Source organism: Manacus candei, unplaced genomic scaffold (genome assembly GCF_025592945.1).
Source record: "Manacus candei isolate 608988 ecotype Guabito, Panama unplaced genomic scaffold, ASM2559294v1 h1tg000008l, whole genome shotgun sequence".
Taxonomy (NCBI): Eukaryota; Metazoa; Chordata; class Aves; order Passeriformes; family Pipridae; genus Manacus; species Manacus candei.
Window position 1 is genome coordinate 27,001,206 of NW_026138056.1, and position 17,339 is coordinate 27,018,544.

At 38.6% G+C, this 17,339-nt stretch overlaps 1 protein-coding gene across 2 annotated transcripts in view; it reads left to right on the forward strand.

The window, feature by feature from the left end:
• The first annotated feature begins 306 nt into the window (after positions 1-306).
• Positions 307-17,339, forward strand: part of CRISPLD1 (cysteine rich secretory protein LCCL domain containing 1) — a 42,260-nt gene continuing 25,227 nt past the window's right edge. Inside the window, exons 1-2 of one of the 2 annotated variants that reach the window (XM_051768842.1) lie at positions 307-603; positions 1,535-1,858. In XM_051768842.1, the coding sequence (XP_051624802.1) occupies positions 1,601-1,858 (258 nt within the window). In that variant the 5' untranslated portion in view covers positions 307-603; positions 1,535-1,600. Of the gene's footprint in view, positions 604-1,534; positions 1,859-17,339 lie in introns of those variants that run through there. The other variant, XM_051768851.1, reaches the window with a different exon arrangement.

The following is a 17,339-nucleotide window of genomic DNA, read 5'->3' on the forward strand; positions in this document are numbered from 1 at the left end:
CGCCAAGGATGGAGGCGGCCGCGGACGTGGCCCCCCTCAACCTTTTCTGGGCAATAGCTTTTGCAGGACCGAGGCCAGCTTCTGGCTGAGGCTGCGGTCGCAGCCAGCCCCTGCAGCCCGCGGGACTCGAGGCATCGATCTCCCCGGGAGCTGGTGCTGGCTCCGCCGCCCCGGGGGCGAGGACGGGCTGTGCGATGCCGGGGCGCGGGTGCGGGGGCCGGGGCGGGCGCGCTGCCCGGAGCGTCCCGGAGCGCGGCGCGTCCCGCCCCGCGGGTGCCGGGGAGGGGTGTCCGCCTCACGTCACCGCCGCCCGCGATAAATGCCCGGCGGGGCGGGAGCTGCGAGGAGAGGCGCGGAGCTCTTCGGAGCGGCGGTGGCGGCGACCCAGAGGCCAGCGGGGGAGGCGGCGGCTGAGCGCAGCGGCAGCCCCTCGCCGCGGCTCCGCTGCTGGACACGTCCTTGACCGCCGCGCCGCTCCCGCCTCAGCGAGCGGGGCGAGGCCGCGCCCGCGCCCCCCGGCCCCGGCTCGACGCGGGCGTGGCGAGGAGGCGGGCGGCGGAGCGAAGCTGGCTGCGGGGAGAGCAGGCAGCCGCCGCCGGAGGGGTAAGGGCACTGGCGGGGGGCAGCATCCTCCCCGCAGCATCCTCCCCGCGGCAGCGGAGGGCAGGGGGCGGCGGCAGGCAGACCCCGGGGCCGTGGGGCGCTCCAGTCCCGGGAGAGCGGGGCCGGTGCCGCCGGGTGCGGGCGGTGGCGGCGCGCTGGGGAGAGCCCGGTCCTGCCCGTCCGCCTCTTTTTGTTCCCCTCCCAGCGGCTGGGTCCTGTGTGGCGGGATTCGCGCGTGCTCGCCCAGGGTGTAGGAATGACCGCGGCTTTCCTACCTAAAGTATTCAGTTACCTAGTAGGCGGTGTTGGGATACTGTATTCTTGGAGGTGGTGCTACTTTTTCTGATCGTTTCCAGTGCTTTCCTTTGTTTAGGGAATAGAATAACCCCGTCTTCCCCCATTTTCTTGTCCGAGTTGAATACCTTTAGTTTCATCATGTATTTTTTTGAAATCATAGAACAAAAGCTTTAATCAAAGTCATATTTCGAAATGCACTAAGAGGGGCTATTTTATATCAACTTTATTGTGGATTTCAAGTTTACACTTTGGTGATGAATGCAAGCCTTAAACTTCTTTTGTTCTTAAATTCCAATTTTGAGAGACCTTATCTGCAGTCTAATCTTCATTGATGTGTGGCTCCTTCGAAGTAGATATGAAAAGTATACTTTTTGCATTCAGACACTGAAATGGGCATACCAGTGTAATGTATAAAACCACTTGAACAGAATGAGGTTCATAAGGTTGAAGATAACCTATCTTTCCGAATCAAGAGTGTGTACTTATTAGAGTAAAAAAAAGTAGCATCCTGCTTTCTCCCCATCAAATAACAGTGACAAACTCTGTACTAACTACAGGGTTTTTTTCTTTGTAAGTTCATACAGGCCAGTCCTTCAGTCTACAAATTACATTACTCTCTCTTATGTATTTACAGCCAACAGACGTGGAAGAAAGACTTTGTCTTGGAGCTAACTCCTGAGCATTTTTGAGATCATTCATCATGAAGTATGTAGTACAGGAATGGCTCAGAATAACTATCTTGCTATTCATAGCTCAAGCAGTTTCTGCAATGATTCTTCCCAATGCCACGCTCTTAGAGGAACTTTTGGAAAAGTACATGGATGAAGATGGTGAGTGGTGGATCGCCAAGCAGAGAGGGAAAAGGGCTATCACAGACAGTGATATGCAAAGTATCTTGGATCTTCATAATAAGTTACGGGGTCAGGTGTATCCACCAGCTTCCAATATGGAATATATGGTAAGGAAAAACTGATAGCGACATGCAGAAAGAATTGTTCTTAGTATAGTTACTATCACTTTATGAAACAGCATAATTTCAGTCTTAGTTTGCTTGTCTTCTCATTTAAAGCATATGTCACTTTTCTTTTTGTACAGAGATGAAATGTGAGATAAAAATGCATGTTTGTGGATCAAGTATCACGTTCTATTGATATTCATGCATTTAATCTCTCATAGCTCACTTAAATTTAAGTAGCAGTTCCTCAGTGTTAGGGGCCAATTTCCAAAACTGTGGTCCTCAAAATAATTGATTGTGATTGTGGCCTAAGTTACCATCTAAGAAGGGTACTGAACTATGAAGTTTCAAAATAACATATATTCTTTCCCATGCTTCTAGGTCAGATGGAATTTCTGAGCTAAATGAGAGTCTTATAACAAGAAAGTCTTCTATTTAAATTGGCATGTGTTACTGGAGTCCTGCATGTTTCTGTGTTTAACAGATTAATAATGTAATACATAATTTCTGTTTGTATTTTTTTCTTTAGGAAGCCTCTATATTTGGATTATTATTATTAGCATTAAGTCTCCCATGTTTCTGAACTTTGATTTTATTCCGTAGTTCAAGGCTAACTTTAGCTCTCCTTGCTAAGTAGATCAAATCAGGTCATGAGAGCTTTTAAGAAGTCCAGAGTTTTGACAAGAATGGGCAATTTTACTCACATCGGCATCTTTTTCCTGTTTCCATGTGGTGTATTATTTGTTTATCTATTCAAGCACCAGAGAAATAGCATTGCTATAGGTTGGGTTGTTTATATTAAATATTACACAGGTTTCATGACACTTTCCGTGACAGAGGTTTGTATTAGCATACTTCAAGATGTAGATATCTTTCCCAGTCTGCACGTATCCATAAACTTTGTTTCCTGTTGTGACTTTTTCAGGCCTTGTTATAATAGAGGTTAACATTTTGTTCCCAGTAACTCAAGTTGATTGATTTCTGGAAAATGCAAGAAAAAGCTGTTAAGCCTTTTTGTAAAATAAGAATAGGGGAGACTATTGTTTTCCCATGTTGAAAGACTGCAAACTTTTTAATCAAGATTATGTGAAAGCATAGCTATGATTTTCAGTTATGTGCCTTTCTCCATTCCTAATGCCATTCTACATTTGCCTGTCTTACATATCTTGAAAAGAAGAATTTGGATGTAGTCACTGAAGCAAGACTTTTGACAGCTCTATGCTTCGAAGATTCCTCCTGCGCTGCACACACTTTGGCTTAGACTCTGTTAGGTCTACATCTGGAACAAGTTTTTGTGGTTTTGTTGTTGTTTTTTCTGCGCTCTCCAATGACCCCTGAGCCAGAGTACAAGTAGCATGAAAATGTGATTACCCAATTTTGATGCTGAGGATGTTATTCAGAACAGGACAGCAGCTTTCAAAAGGGTGGGATTCAATTTTGGCATAATATCCAAGGGAATAAGGGGTTGGGATGGGCAAGGGTTTGGGATCTGTGAATGCAGAGGGTCTGTGTGAAGGGTCAGGTCAGAAGGACTCATGAGAAGGCATAGAGGGAGGCTAAGAGTCTAGTCAAGAAGGTTGAGAAATCAGAGTTATGGAGGAAAGGAGCACTTGATGAATAGATATGGTTAGGGGAAGAACTGGGACTGTCTGTGCAGAGAAAATTTGGGATCAGAAGTTTGTGGAGGGAGGTTAAGAGGACAAAAATTTGCTAAGAGGCAATTTTAAAAGGCTTAACCTGTGAATGAGTGGGGAGGGAGATGGTACCTGGAGGAAGCAGGAGAGAGTCAGTCTTTGGAACTGAGAGGGGACAGTGGGAGCTGCCTGCTTCTTGAACAGAAGGAGTAAATGACAGGATTTCTGATTGTTTGCACATATACTTTTATTATACACTTTGTGATTTCCCTTTCAGTGTCTTACCAAAGGTGAATTTCTGTCCTCCAGAACAGGGAAATAATCCCCCTAAATGTTTGCCTGATGTTTAGCAAACTAGATAAGTACAAATGAAACACTTTTGTCTACTTTTGGTGTGCTTTATTAGAATAGACATGCTGGCAAAAAAATCTCCTGCTATGGGCACAGTCCTGTCCCTCTGTACTAGTAAAACTTCTCCTTATAAATACAGCTAGTTCTGCTTGGGGAAATGAAGTTTTATGTCTCACCGAATCTGAATGGAGGTGGTCGAGGTCCAGGTGCCTCACTTGTACACCTCTGTCTCTATTAGTCTGTCGTATAGTTGAGAAGTTTAGGATCTCCACTCTCTGAGTGGAGCTGGGAGAAGGAATGTGGGGGATGTATGCTCTCATTGCACTGTTAGTCTGTAACATCTCAGGTAACCTAACAGGTGGCTCTGGCTGAAATGCTTCTGTCCTGCTCCTGCTAATAGAATGTACCAGAGCTGATTATGAGAGTGATCCAAGTACTTAAAGAATCAAGATTTTATATTTTAAAATTTACTTTTTTTTCCCATTCTGAGTCATGAAGCTAGTTCCATACATGGCTGAATCAGATGAGTTCAGTGCTATAAAAGTTGCTGGGAATGTATAGCTAAGAAATGGGAGGGATGGGAGGGTAGGACAATCAGTTATATGACTTAACTTGCAAAGTCCAGCCTTATCTTTGAGATGAGGTCTCTCTATTAAAAAAAAAAAATTAAAAGGTTGAATTACAGATATTCTGTACAACTTTACACTCTTCCCGTATGCCTTGAAGAAGAAAAGGGTACTGGGCTATCACAGTTAAAGACCTAAAGTTATTAGCTTCAGTACGATTCACAGTAGATAGGTCTAAAACATTCTTATGGTTGTCTGGCTGAACTTACTGGATGAAAAGTTCATTTTCCCAAGTACTGTGGCTCTGGTGATGAGCAGTAGTGAATTCCTAGGGTAAAAGAATAAGAATAGAGCATGTCAACAGAGAGACTTCTGCAATGAAACCCCCCAGCTTCCAGCAAACAGCAACTTAGGGAATTCCTGACTCTGGTGGCATACTTTTGTGTCAAATGGAATAGTCTCAGATGGAATTTTTGTGAATCTGAGTGCTTTTGAGTTCATTTAGTTCAGTTGTATTCTTTGAATCCATAGCATCAAGTTGTAGAGCTCTATAAATTTAATTATGTACTGTGTGAAAAAGTACTTTTTCTTGTTTGTTTTTTTTTTTTTGCTTTAAACCTGTTCTTTTATGCCTTATTTTACTTTATTGTGAGAAATAATTTTCTCAGAGATCACATAGCTTTCTTTTGAAGAATTGTGCTTCCCTTACTCGAAAACTGTTCTATCTGAAAAACAGTTCCATTTTGTTTTCCTTCTCTGTCAGATATGGTTCTCCTGTTTTCCTTTTATTTCAAAGGAAACAAAGCAAACTGTTGACAGTTATGGTATACTCCAAATTGATGTAGTTGTATTTATTTTCTTCACTTCCTAATAATTTCTAACATTCTCTTACTTTTTGACTGGCTGAATTAAAGCCAACATTTTTCATAGAGCTATTCACAATGACTTTAAGACCTTTCTAATGTGCTAAGAGGTCATTTACTACACTACAGTGTGTATATAGTTGGCTGTAACCTCCAGCCGTGTCACTATTATTTTGTATGTGTTCACATTGAATGCTATCTATCATTTTGCTTCCAATCACTTAGTATTAATGAATTTCCCATCTTTATCTTGTATTTTTCCTATCGTGTTTTTAACTATCTTAAGTAGTGAGTACTATCTTGCATTCCCTTTTCTGGGGCTATTGTGATCAAGGTATACAGCAGAGGACAATGGACACATCTTGAAGGGAATTTGAAAAGTTATTTTGTATTCTTAAATCTTTTTACTGTCATTTACCACTTTTTTCTTTATCTCATGATAGCTTAATTTGATTTGTTTATTAATTTTTAAATAGCTTAGGAACTCTTGAAAATTTAACTGCATTTTAACCCTTTTTGACATGTTTTTGACACTTTCAAAGTATAATTAATATATTTGGGAAGAATTTGTATTATCTATGTATTTCAGTATTGTTTTTTAACTTATCCTATGAAATTGTCCCAACAGAAGTCTGTTTTTTGGTCTGCAGTTTCTCAGGATCTACTAGAAGCTTTCTAAAATACTAACACCCATGTGCTATTTTTTGTTACTGTGGTAATGAGGCCATTTTAAAAGAGAGAGTGCACCACACAGTAATTTAGAAGTTTCATGATCAAGTTTTTCCAGATTCTTCAAGGCTATTGTCTGCTCCTGGCAATTTGATACTGTCAATATTTTCATTTTCAGCTAATGTTTAAGTCTCCTATGTGTCCTCTACCTTATCTTCTGTTTCTTTCTCTGTATAGAAGAATCCTGGTGAGAGATCCTGTGTAAGCTCATCTGTAGGGAACAGTAGTGCAACAAGTTCTGTTAACTCCTCTGCAGTGGCCTTATGACTGCGTGTTAGATCATTTCTTCCTAGACCTCTTCCTTGAATGCTGAGAGAGTTTTTGGATTGTCAACATTATGACTTAAATAGAAAAAAAAATATTTCTTGAGGTTATGATGAACAGTTTGTTATGAAAATGCATGGCAGACGTGTGCTGTATATTTGTTTGTCTGGATTGTTTCCTAGTAAAGAAAGGAGTAAGGAAAGTTTTCTTTTTGCTATGCATATGGATTTAACAGCACTGGAAAGAGAGCAAAGAGGGATGACGTTTCCCTGCTGCCTTTCTAAAGCACCCAAACAGTACATAGCAGAATGTTGTGTGAATCATTATGCTTTCAACATTTCCCACCCTGGGCCATTGACACCAGCGTGGCCTTCACACCATATATGCACTTGGAGCACATCTGTATGGAAGAGATACTTGAGCTAGTACTGAAAACTGCAGCTGACTGCTGCTGGCAGTGTTCAGTCTGACCAGATCAGGGAGCTGCTGTGGCTCTGATGTTCTGTGGCTGCTCAGGTGTCCCTCCTTGTTCCTCTCCTGTGTTGGAGCTGCCTGTGCCTGCCCAGCCTCCCTTGGCAAAGACCTGTCCTTTAAGGCAAAAATGGGAACCATTGTGCTTTGTCATATACTTGTCTATGGTTTGTTGTGGATTGATGTGGAAGGGTTCCCTTATTCTCTGTTATTCAGTTCAGGTAGAAAGGGATTTATTGCATATTAATAAATTCTTAGTAGATTGTAAAGTCTTAGTAATATTTGAAAAAAATTGTTTTAGGCACCATAACCTACAATTTCCTAAACTCTTGATCTTTTTTTTGGTTTTGTAAGCATTCTTTGTTTAGCATAGATTGAAATTGGAAAAGCTCTTCCCCCCCCCCAATAATTTAATTGGTAACATTACACCTTAATAAAAGTGAACCTATTAATGAAAACTTAGATTTGTTTTTCATGATCATTGCAATCAACACTTTAAAAATAGTCATTATTATTTGGATAGTGGAAGTTGTTAGTTCTTTTGTGTTCCAAACAGTTATACTTTGCAAAATAAAAGGACCCACCAAGGATAAAACTTAAAAAGTAATTTTGATTAATGGATTTAGGATGCATTCTATTTTAAACCATTTTTTTAGTATCCATTCCTTGATTTCATCCGTGTTTTTCCAAACAAAAGAGTAAGTCAAATAGCTCATGCAAGATCCTCATTTCATGCCTGTGGAATTTGCTGTACTTAAAAGTGTTTGGGTTCCCAGCTTGACAGATAGCAGAACATTTCAACCTGCTATTTCTTGGCACAGAGCCACACACTGCATTTTGTAATTACTATAATTGGACAACATCAGTCTTCTCTAGGGATACTATCCTCTGCTTATTTAATTATTTCTAGTCTTCTGGGAAGATTCTTCGGATAAATACATTGCAAAACCCATGTCTTGTTTCTATAAAGTTTTATTTTGGAAACTTTGTGAAGAAAATATAGTCTTGTATGGGTGCTTTTAAAAAAATTCAGATTAGAATATTTATTTGGTTCATAGAGTGGAAAAGTATATATTTATTCTTACTTTTTGTTGGTATAATATCTCTGTAGGTGTTAGTTTCAAAACCTTGATAGTGATGTGTTGAATATAATTCCTTTCAAAACCATGACTGCCTTGTGACTTCTATGGAACCTTATATTTTGGAAGGCTTAAAGATTTGCCACTCCATTTCAGTAAGTTCAGGAACACTTCAGAAGAAGAAAATTAAGTAATTTGAGACCGTAAATATTTCTCATTTAGGTTTTTTATAATTTTTCTGCTGGCAAATTCCTGCTATATTGAAATAGAAACCATTAAACTTTGGATCATTTGAACCCACTAGTTGACAGAGCTCTTGAATGGATGATAGTAAAATGTTATTTATTGCATTGCAGTGACTCAGTAGGGAGTAAAATAATTTTTTTTGCTATTTTGTGATGTTTTTAGATTCTATGATTTGTTTTAAGTCTGGAAGTAGCAGTTTCTCTATATATGTCTCTATCAGCTCCCAGTTGAGATTTTTTTGTCATATCCATTGTTCTTAGGAAAATTGAAACAGCGTTAGGAAATGTAAAGGAAGGCCTTTTAGTGGATGTACAAGTTTTGGTGAATTTTTATGTTCTGAAGTGCCCTGTTAAATTTCCTAGACCTTTCTGACAAAATTTTTGATGTCTCCATTTAGTGTGTCTTATCCATCTTGCCAAAACTCTTCAGGGATGCTTGGTTAAAAACAATTCCTGTTCCTTCTTGAGCAGAGGACTTTGGTTTGTGGAATTCCTTAAGTGGCTGAAGAGCGCGTTGGGTGCCAAGAACAGAGCAGCTCTATTCAGAGTGAACCTGCCTGCTTTCCCTCTAGTTTTCCACTTTTCTGCTCCACTTCAAAGATTGGTGGAAGTGCTTCAGCTCCTTTGCCTCTGCTCAAAGGCTACTGACACTGCATCAAAGAACACAGTGACGTTGACTTATCCTCTTATTCTCTCTGGCAGTTTTAGCAAAGGATTGTGCACTGTGAAGTGGCCAAGAAAAGAAGTGGATAAGTCCATGGTATGACTTTTATTGATGTAATGCCAACAACAACTAGGCAACTCCAAGTAAAGAAACTGAAAGTGGAAAGTAGCAGAAAGGCTCACTGTCTCGAAGTTTAAGGAAGCCTTCCCAAAATAAAATAATTAGCAACACAGGACAGACACTGTTCATCTTTTATTTTTGCTGTCAGAGAATTTCTTCAACCCCCATATCAAAAAAGCTCATGGAATATTAATTGGTAACAGCAGAATCAAAGCTTAAATACAAAATGTAAACTGAACACAGAAATCATCAATGAGATTTATAAAAGTAACTCCATGTAGTCCGTCATCTTCAAGATATCTGCCTTGGAATCTTCCTTAACTTCTCACTTTATTGAAATGCTATATATGAATTTATGCTGTTATCCGTAAATATAATCATCAACCTTAATTTTGGCATAAGTAGAATGACTATCATAGAAAAAAGTGTGATTCATTAAGAAGACTATTCTCCGTCCTTTAGAGAAGGACAAATTTCACTTCATTATGAAACAAGAAAAGTTTCTTAAAATGAGGTTGTTAAATTCAGAATTTGGCTGCCTGATAGGTATTACAATATATTTGTCCTGAATTCCCTGTTGGATTTTCAAATGATCAGGCATTCCTTTAATACATTTTCAGCTCTCTTTTTTTAGATTTTATTTGAACATATTTCTGACAGTAGTGCCAAGTCACATATGATCAATGGATGCTCTCTGGCAGCAAGTTTAATTCACTAATGTCAAATCACAGTGGTCATCTTTTAAAAGCATTTACTGTGACACATATTTGAGATACCGCAGCTAATTCCTGTTCAAAGCCCAGGAAATTCTGTAGCATCTCTAAACTGCTGTATGAAAGCAATCGGTTACAGCGAGTTTATCCTGGTAATCACTACCAGGATTTGAGGTAAGGACTTGTTCTCTGGTCAGTTTGTGATTAGCTATAAATATTTATGAATACTACTTGTGATGAATGTGTGTAATTCATAATTTGACAATGGATAAACTAGAGAAATCAAGATCAGCTTTTATGCTGTTGGTTCTCTTCCATTCCTTTTAGAATATAGAAGTGAATGGATGATTTTTAGTCATGTTCTAATAGAAAGTCTTAATGCATTGCTTTTAAGAAGTAGCAAAGTAAATGCACTGTTTCAGAACACCTTGGAAAGCTGAATATTCCAGCGAGGTTTTTTTAACATGCTTAGAGTACACACAGAATTAAATGTGATTACTCATGTCTGCTGGTTCCTATTCCTGGTTTTACTTTTTGAACACAAAAAGCTCAAACACATGAAGCTGTAATAGGGACATACTTCTAAATATTGGTGCAATTTTTTCAGTGTTTGGGAACAATATTTTTGGCCTTATACTGCTTTCCTGTTTCCAGGCAAAAGCCACAGTTTTCCTGCTTTTTACTCTTCTCCAAAAGAGTAGCTGAAACCTCAAGGTCTATTCAGGGATCTCTGCCCGGTTTAAAGCTTTATAAACTCCAGTCTGCCACATGGTAGCATGTGGGTTCCTTACCATTTGTTTTCTACATAGGTAGTAGTTCTGCAGCAGAAAATGGATGTCTAACTTTATTGGCAGAGAAAAGTTGGGCAATTTTAGCTATTCTCTTTCTTTGTCCTTAAAGGATATATCAGTACTAGTTAGTATTGTTGGTTTTGTATTTTCAAGGGGAGTTTCCTGGTGTTTCCATACTCATGAGTTTTTATGGTCGCTGCTGTATATGGGACCTCAGACTAGAGGGAGGACACATTTTTTTTTCAAATTCAAATGACTGAAAAAGGTAAACATCTCAGTTGAGTGCAAGTTACTTACTTTTCAGATGTGTTCATTATCACTAGTTTCCATGAACTTCCTTCAGCAGCTTTGTACTGATGCAAATACCTCACCTAAGCATGACTGAAAGACGAGCAGATGAAAACTGCCAATGTCTGTTTATTAAGAAGAGATCATGTTAAACCAATCTATTTTACTTTTTTAATGACCCAATAATTAACCAGAATAGTGTATCAGAAGGAATTAGTATTAATTAGCAATTAAATGTCATGTTTTGACTCTGGGAAGTTCTTGACACTCTCTCCCCCTGACATTTTTGTGACAGAAATTGACCAGAAGCTCCCTATTAAATAGGCAGAAGATTGAAGGTGTTGATGCTGTTGGAGCCCATTCATTTTTGGTTAAGCACTTGGGTTTTGACTTGTCTGAGCAAAGAATACACATGAAAACTGCAATATGTCTGCATACATAATATATATAATATGGGCACAGCATGGTGTTGTTTCAGGGAACATGATCAAAATTAGAACCTGAAAAATAGAAGTCATGGCCTGGAATCAACATGGTGAAGTTTAACTGCAAGATATGGAATAAGGAAGAAATCAAACAGGTAACATACAAGGGATAAAATGTAGAGATAAAACTACAATAAGAAGATGCAGGAGTTGCACTGAATTTGAAAATAATATGAGGGAGGAATCTTTGAAAGGAGACTTCTGTGTGTGAAACTGATGAGACCTTGCCTGAAATGCAATGTCTATTTCTGGTAATTTTTTAGGAATGGTGTAGCCATTCTAGAGAGAATGAAAGAGATTAATGAGATTGATTATAAAGACAGAATATGTGCTTTATGACATGATTGAAGGAATGAAGCAGCTGAATTTCATTAATCTTGGAAATAAATAAAGGTTGTTAGAGGAAAGAGAGTGATTTCCTTTTTCTTGGCAATAAAACATCAGCTAGCATTGTAGGGCAGGAGATTTACATTGCATACCAAGGAAATCCTCTTTACTCTTACAATGATAAAACTCCAGAAGAAAATTACACTAAATATTATTCTGAAAATACTGTTACTAACTTTAATTTATAAAAATGTGGATAATACAGGTATATTTGGCTCAATGGAAGAGTCTAGATAAACTACAGTCAGGATCAGTCTCCTGAAGTCATTTTCAACTGTACCTCTGTCATTCTGTGCTGATGCCATGCAGGTGATTTCTAGTTCTTAACTGTATTTCTGGCATATTTGCTCATGGCATTTCTGATTCTATGTTTCATTTCTCCTTTTTTTCCTTCTCAGTGTCATTAGTCTTAAAGAATACAGTGGATTCTTTTAAAAAGTAAATAAATACCCATACTGTACTGTGGTATTTACTTTCCCACTCTTTCCCTATATTTAGAATGTATACAGCAATGAGGTATTTATCCTATGCCATGGTAAATGTTTACTTTCAGTGGTGCCCACTGTACTTACTTTTCCATCTTTACTGAGCTTAAATTTTAGCACTTCTTTAATTTCAATATAGTCCAATTCCATATGATTATTTCTGCCTTCCAACATATGTGAACATCTCTCTCCAATTAAAACGTTATCACTAGGGGTTTTTTATTAATATTATTTTTAATGGAAAATGGTTTTTGAGCTCCTGGACTTTGCAGTTCTGTTTCAACACCATTTGGTGTAATTGGTGGACTCGTATGCTGGTGCAGCTTGGGTGAGAATACACTCTTTTGATTTAACACTTGCACAACACAAATGGTGGGATTCATCTCAACAAGCTTTTGCTGTCTGTGCTGTAAATGTCTGCATTTGAGCCGGTCTCCTTATAATTAGTAGAGAAAAATGAGAATTGTCAACACACAGTTTATCTCGGTTAAAGGTGGGTAGCTAAAGTTATCTCCCTCTATAGATGCTTATTGGTCTGTGTAACTGCAAAGATAATTTGGATGATTATCTCAGATGTAGGTATCTGATTTAAGACTGTTTAAATTCGGGGGAGGTTAATCCCACCCCATGTAATTCATTTGGCTCTTGATGAATTTTAGTTTAAGCTTTGGTAACCTTAACAAAACATCAGTTCCTCCATGAGCAAGCAGAACGTTGGTTTCAGTCTATGTGCTATTTGAACCCCGTGTTTACAGTTTAAATACCCCAATTTTTAGTCCAGTCTGTGAAGTTAAACTAGCAGTAGTTGTGGCTTATTTTAATGTCATCTGTTGTAAACTAGAAGCAGTCAGAAGATCCATATTGTATGTAACATCACATCACTGCTGCAAAACGTAACCTCCTGGGGTAGAGGTAGAGTTGGCAGCTGGAGGCAGTAACTGCTTCTATGGTTCAGTTTAACCTGCCACCTGAGTTTTAACTTCAGCCAGTGTGGTGTATTAGAACATTTGTGAAACGCTGATAGTGGCATATCTGTGTGAGTGTCTTTGATTGTGCACTAGGTTTTAACAGGATTCTGATGAAAGTAATGGTTGTGTTGGCGAGTGTTGTGGTGCAATTGGAACCCATTTGTAGAGTAAAAGAATTGATGCTGAGAACCTGACATTCTTGGTGTCTGCATTTCAGGGGGGCTTATTTTGAGCTAGTTCTTTCTATGTGGACTGAATACTCATGAACAGCTGCGAAGTGCACTCCTGGAGCACAACTACTGGCATTTTATTTGGAAAGAATCCAGTTTGTACTTCAGGAGGGCTCTGTTGTACACATTAATTTGGAATGATCAGGATTTTAATTTCAAAAGCACATTGCTGATCCAAATTTTAAAAAAGAAAACCTGCAAAACTAATCCACTTTGAATTCAGTCATGGTGATATTGCAACCCAGCCTAAATGATCAGGTTCATTTTCTGAATGCTGGTGTCACAAAAAAGAATATTTTAGATAGTAGATCTGTGTGAACTCTAAGAAATGCAGCAGAAATGCATAATTAATCATGATACTCAGATGATACAAAAGTTGTTTTCCAAAGCTGAAACAGGAAGACACTGAAAAAGTATACAACCCTTGTGAGACTGTAAGGCTACAGTATGCAGAGCTGAAAGTTTTCTTCTCTTACTGTGAAATAGATACTTACAGGAGCTGGTAAGTTTAGTTCCTGCTCTACATAGTGGGTCAAATATAAGTTTGAAATAAATAGGAGTTTTATTGTGTAGGTATAATGCTTTGGATAGCAGAAGCATCTGAGATATGGACCACACAATCTTGTCAGTGGTAGGCTCTTCAGAGTAGATGATGAAATCAAGCCTAGAGCAGTAGTGAGCCTTGAACTGAGTGGTTTTGTGTGTGAATGAATTATACTGTCAAAACAACGATACATTAAAAGTTAATGTAGACCATATTTGTCACACAGGAGTAGACAATTATAAAAGGGAAGTGGTTATGTCAGTAACTTTCTACAGAGAAAGATAAGTCTCTTTGGATCTTTAAAGAGGTAAGATAATGGGATCAAGTTTTCACAGACTGAAATTTCACATTTCGATGGGTGATTACTTGTTATTTCCTGTAGCTTTGGTGAACAATTATTTATGTATGCAGATGGCTAGAAAGCACTGAAGCAAAGGCCATCTTGAAAGTTTTGCTCGGGGAAAATGTAGTTTATGAACCAGAAAGCTGTATTTGTCATGATAACTCAGTATTCAATAATACCATGAAAGAAACTATGGCCCGGATAGATTGAGGAGCACAAAATGATACAGCATATACCATTTTCTTAGACTTTTCTTGTATTGATTTGCAACTGTCTTGCCCTCTTTTTTCTTCAAAGCAGAGAAGTACAACATGAATTTCTTAAGTTAGGTGCTGTTGTGAGCTTGGTCTACATGAGAGGGAGGGAAAGAGAGGTACATAGCTTGGTAGCTACAACCACTTTGACATCATGATCACTGATGAACTAGAGGAAAAAAACCCCTCTGTAGTTCCTTCCTGTTCCTGCAATAGCGGTGTGTCTACCCATTGCTAGGTAACATCTTTTGGTCTTTATAATTGACATCACTGAGTGGTCTTCTCTTGAAAGTAAAAGCAAGATTTGGAAAGTGGAAGGACATTTTTCAATTTAAGACATACTAGCAACTCCTTTTAGGAATAGCTTCAAGTAGGTTTAAGTTGCTGAACAGTTTGTGATATTTTCAGTGTAGAAAGCCAACCCTGATGATGATTCCTTATATAAAAGGTAGACCTCACATAGTTTTCCAACAATGTGAGGAGCACTTTTTCTTGATAAACAGGTTGAATTACCTTGCATGTAGTACCAAACAATTGCCAGTCAAAATGCTTGTCAGACCTGGGAATCAGCTGCCTAGTTGCACTTCCATCTTCTTGTGCTCCCATTACTACCCTGTATTTACCAAAGGAATCTGATAGTGCAAAGACATTGAAACCTGGTCATGTACAGACCTACATTTCAAAAGATCATAGTAACCCTTTTTATGAAAACAAGCAACTTTCTGTATTTTTAAGTAACGTTTTTTGAAGATTTAATTCATCCTTTATCAAACAGAAGGATCCTTACCTATAGCTATGCAGAGATTTCTTTTAAACTTTGCTATTTGTTTCAAAGAGTTGTTTTAGAAGTGCCCGTGTTGTAAATCTGTGAAGTACCAACTGCTGCTGTGGAAGAACCTTCTGAATTAAGCTTAAAGCTTTGGAATTAGGTCAGCTCAAGTATATAGTAGCCAGATTTGAATATCACTATTAACATTGTGATTAAAGTATGAGAAATGCTTACTTTTGGTAGGATGTAAAATAGCTGTGTTGCCGTGACTCTTCATATTCTTCCGTTTTTATTCTAGCTTCTTTTAAAGTGCCAAGTATTTTGACATTTTAAAGTTCACTAATTAATTTTTATATTTTTTTAGAGTTCTTCATTGTGTAACTTACTCTGAATGAAGATTTTTACATGTTTTTTGTAAACCTTTCCTTATACATTTGCTTTCCTTCATTTATCTCTTTTCTTCCCTCCTTTAAGGAGGAAGGAAACACTGGGAGAACAAAAACCTTTTGGATTTTATGAAATAACACATGAAAACATAAGTGTTTAATCTTTCTTTGTATATGGAGATGCTTTCATTGTTTGAAGCCAAAAGCCATCATGTAAGTGAAACAAGGGAATGCTATTAAAAAACACAAGAATAACACTTTTATTCCAGTAAAGAGATATGTTTTAAATACTTGTGCAGATTATTTTACATGTTTGTTTCTTTTAACCTGCTATGTGAGCAAGCACAGAATGAAAATGTAAATGCATTACATTTAATGTTCATCTGACAGGATTGGTATGAAAAGCCTTAAAATAAACAGTCTCTTAATCCTTAGAATTAAGATAAACAGTTTTTCTTCATATAACTTCAATTAGAATAATAAATTTAGGGGGGAAATTTACATCTCCTATTTTAATTACTGAAAGAGAAGGACAAAATTCAAGGTGGCATCACTAATATAAAGCAGCTTCTTCCTGTTTTTGATCCCATCCCTGAAGCAATGATTAGGGCATGTTAACAAAGAAGTAGAAAATCTTTCAAATTGTTTAAGTTCCAACTACATGTAACTGTAGAAGTGACCTTGAAAAATACCTTTAAACTATTCTTCTCTACATTAGCTGTGATATGAGATTTCAGGCTGACACATTTCTTGTACAAGTTTTTAATTTGTTTTCAGAAATTTTGTACATGTTCATAATGTTATTAACACCCGTGTACAATTTTTGCATCACTGGACTAGTCAGATATAAATTTAAGATAAAGTTTTTCAAGTAATTGCTTCAGGGATTAGGATATCAGTTACAGAATCAGAAAACTGGTAAAGTTGGAAGGGACCACAGAGTGTCATTTGTTTCAATCTCCCTGCCTTAAGCAGGATCATCCCCACTGATAAATAAGTTAAACAATACTGGGCCCATTATTAATCCTTTGGAGGACACCACTAATGACAGAACTACAACTAGACCCCATACTGCTGATTACAACTGTCTGGGATCTGCTGTTCAGCGAGTTCTCAGTTCACCTCACTGTCCATTCATCCAACCCACACTTCTTGGGTTTGCATACGAGGATATTGTAAGAGACAGTGTTAAAAGCCTTGCTGAAATCAAGGTAGACAATATCCAGGGCTGTGCCCTCAGCCATCCAGGTAGTTGTTTCATCACAGAAGGCAATCAAGTTGGTCAAGCGGGATTTACCTTTAGTGAATCCATGCTGACTACTCCTAATCACCACCTTGTCATCCATGTGGCTAGAGATGGCTTTGAGAATGGAGCACTCCATTGCCTTTCCAGCTACTGAGGTGAGGCTGACCATTCTGTAGTTCCTTGGGTCCTCCTTACACTTTCGGAAGACTTGAGGTGACATTTGCTTTCTTCCAGTCCTCAGGCACCTCTCCTGGTCTCCATGACCTCTCAAAGATGGTTGTGAGCAGCCTCACTATGGTGTGTGCCAGGTCTCTCAGCACTTGTGGATGCATCCTATCAGGGCACATTGAGTTCTGGATGTCAAGTTTGCCTAGGTGTTCTCTAACTCAATCCTGCTTAACCAAGGGAAAGTCTTCCTTCCAACATTCCTGGATCAGAAATTCCTGAGGGCTGGTCTTGTCAGTGAAGTCCAATGCAAAGGCAGCATTCAGTAACTCTACCTTCTCTACATACTCTGTTACCAGGGTCCCCCTCCATCTAGTAATAGGCCTACATTATCCTTTGTTTTCCTTTTGCTACTGATGTATTTGAAGAAGCCCTTCTTGTTGT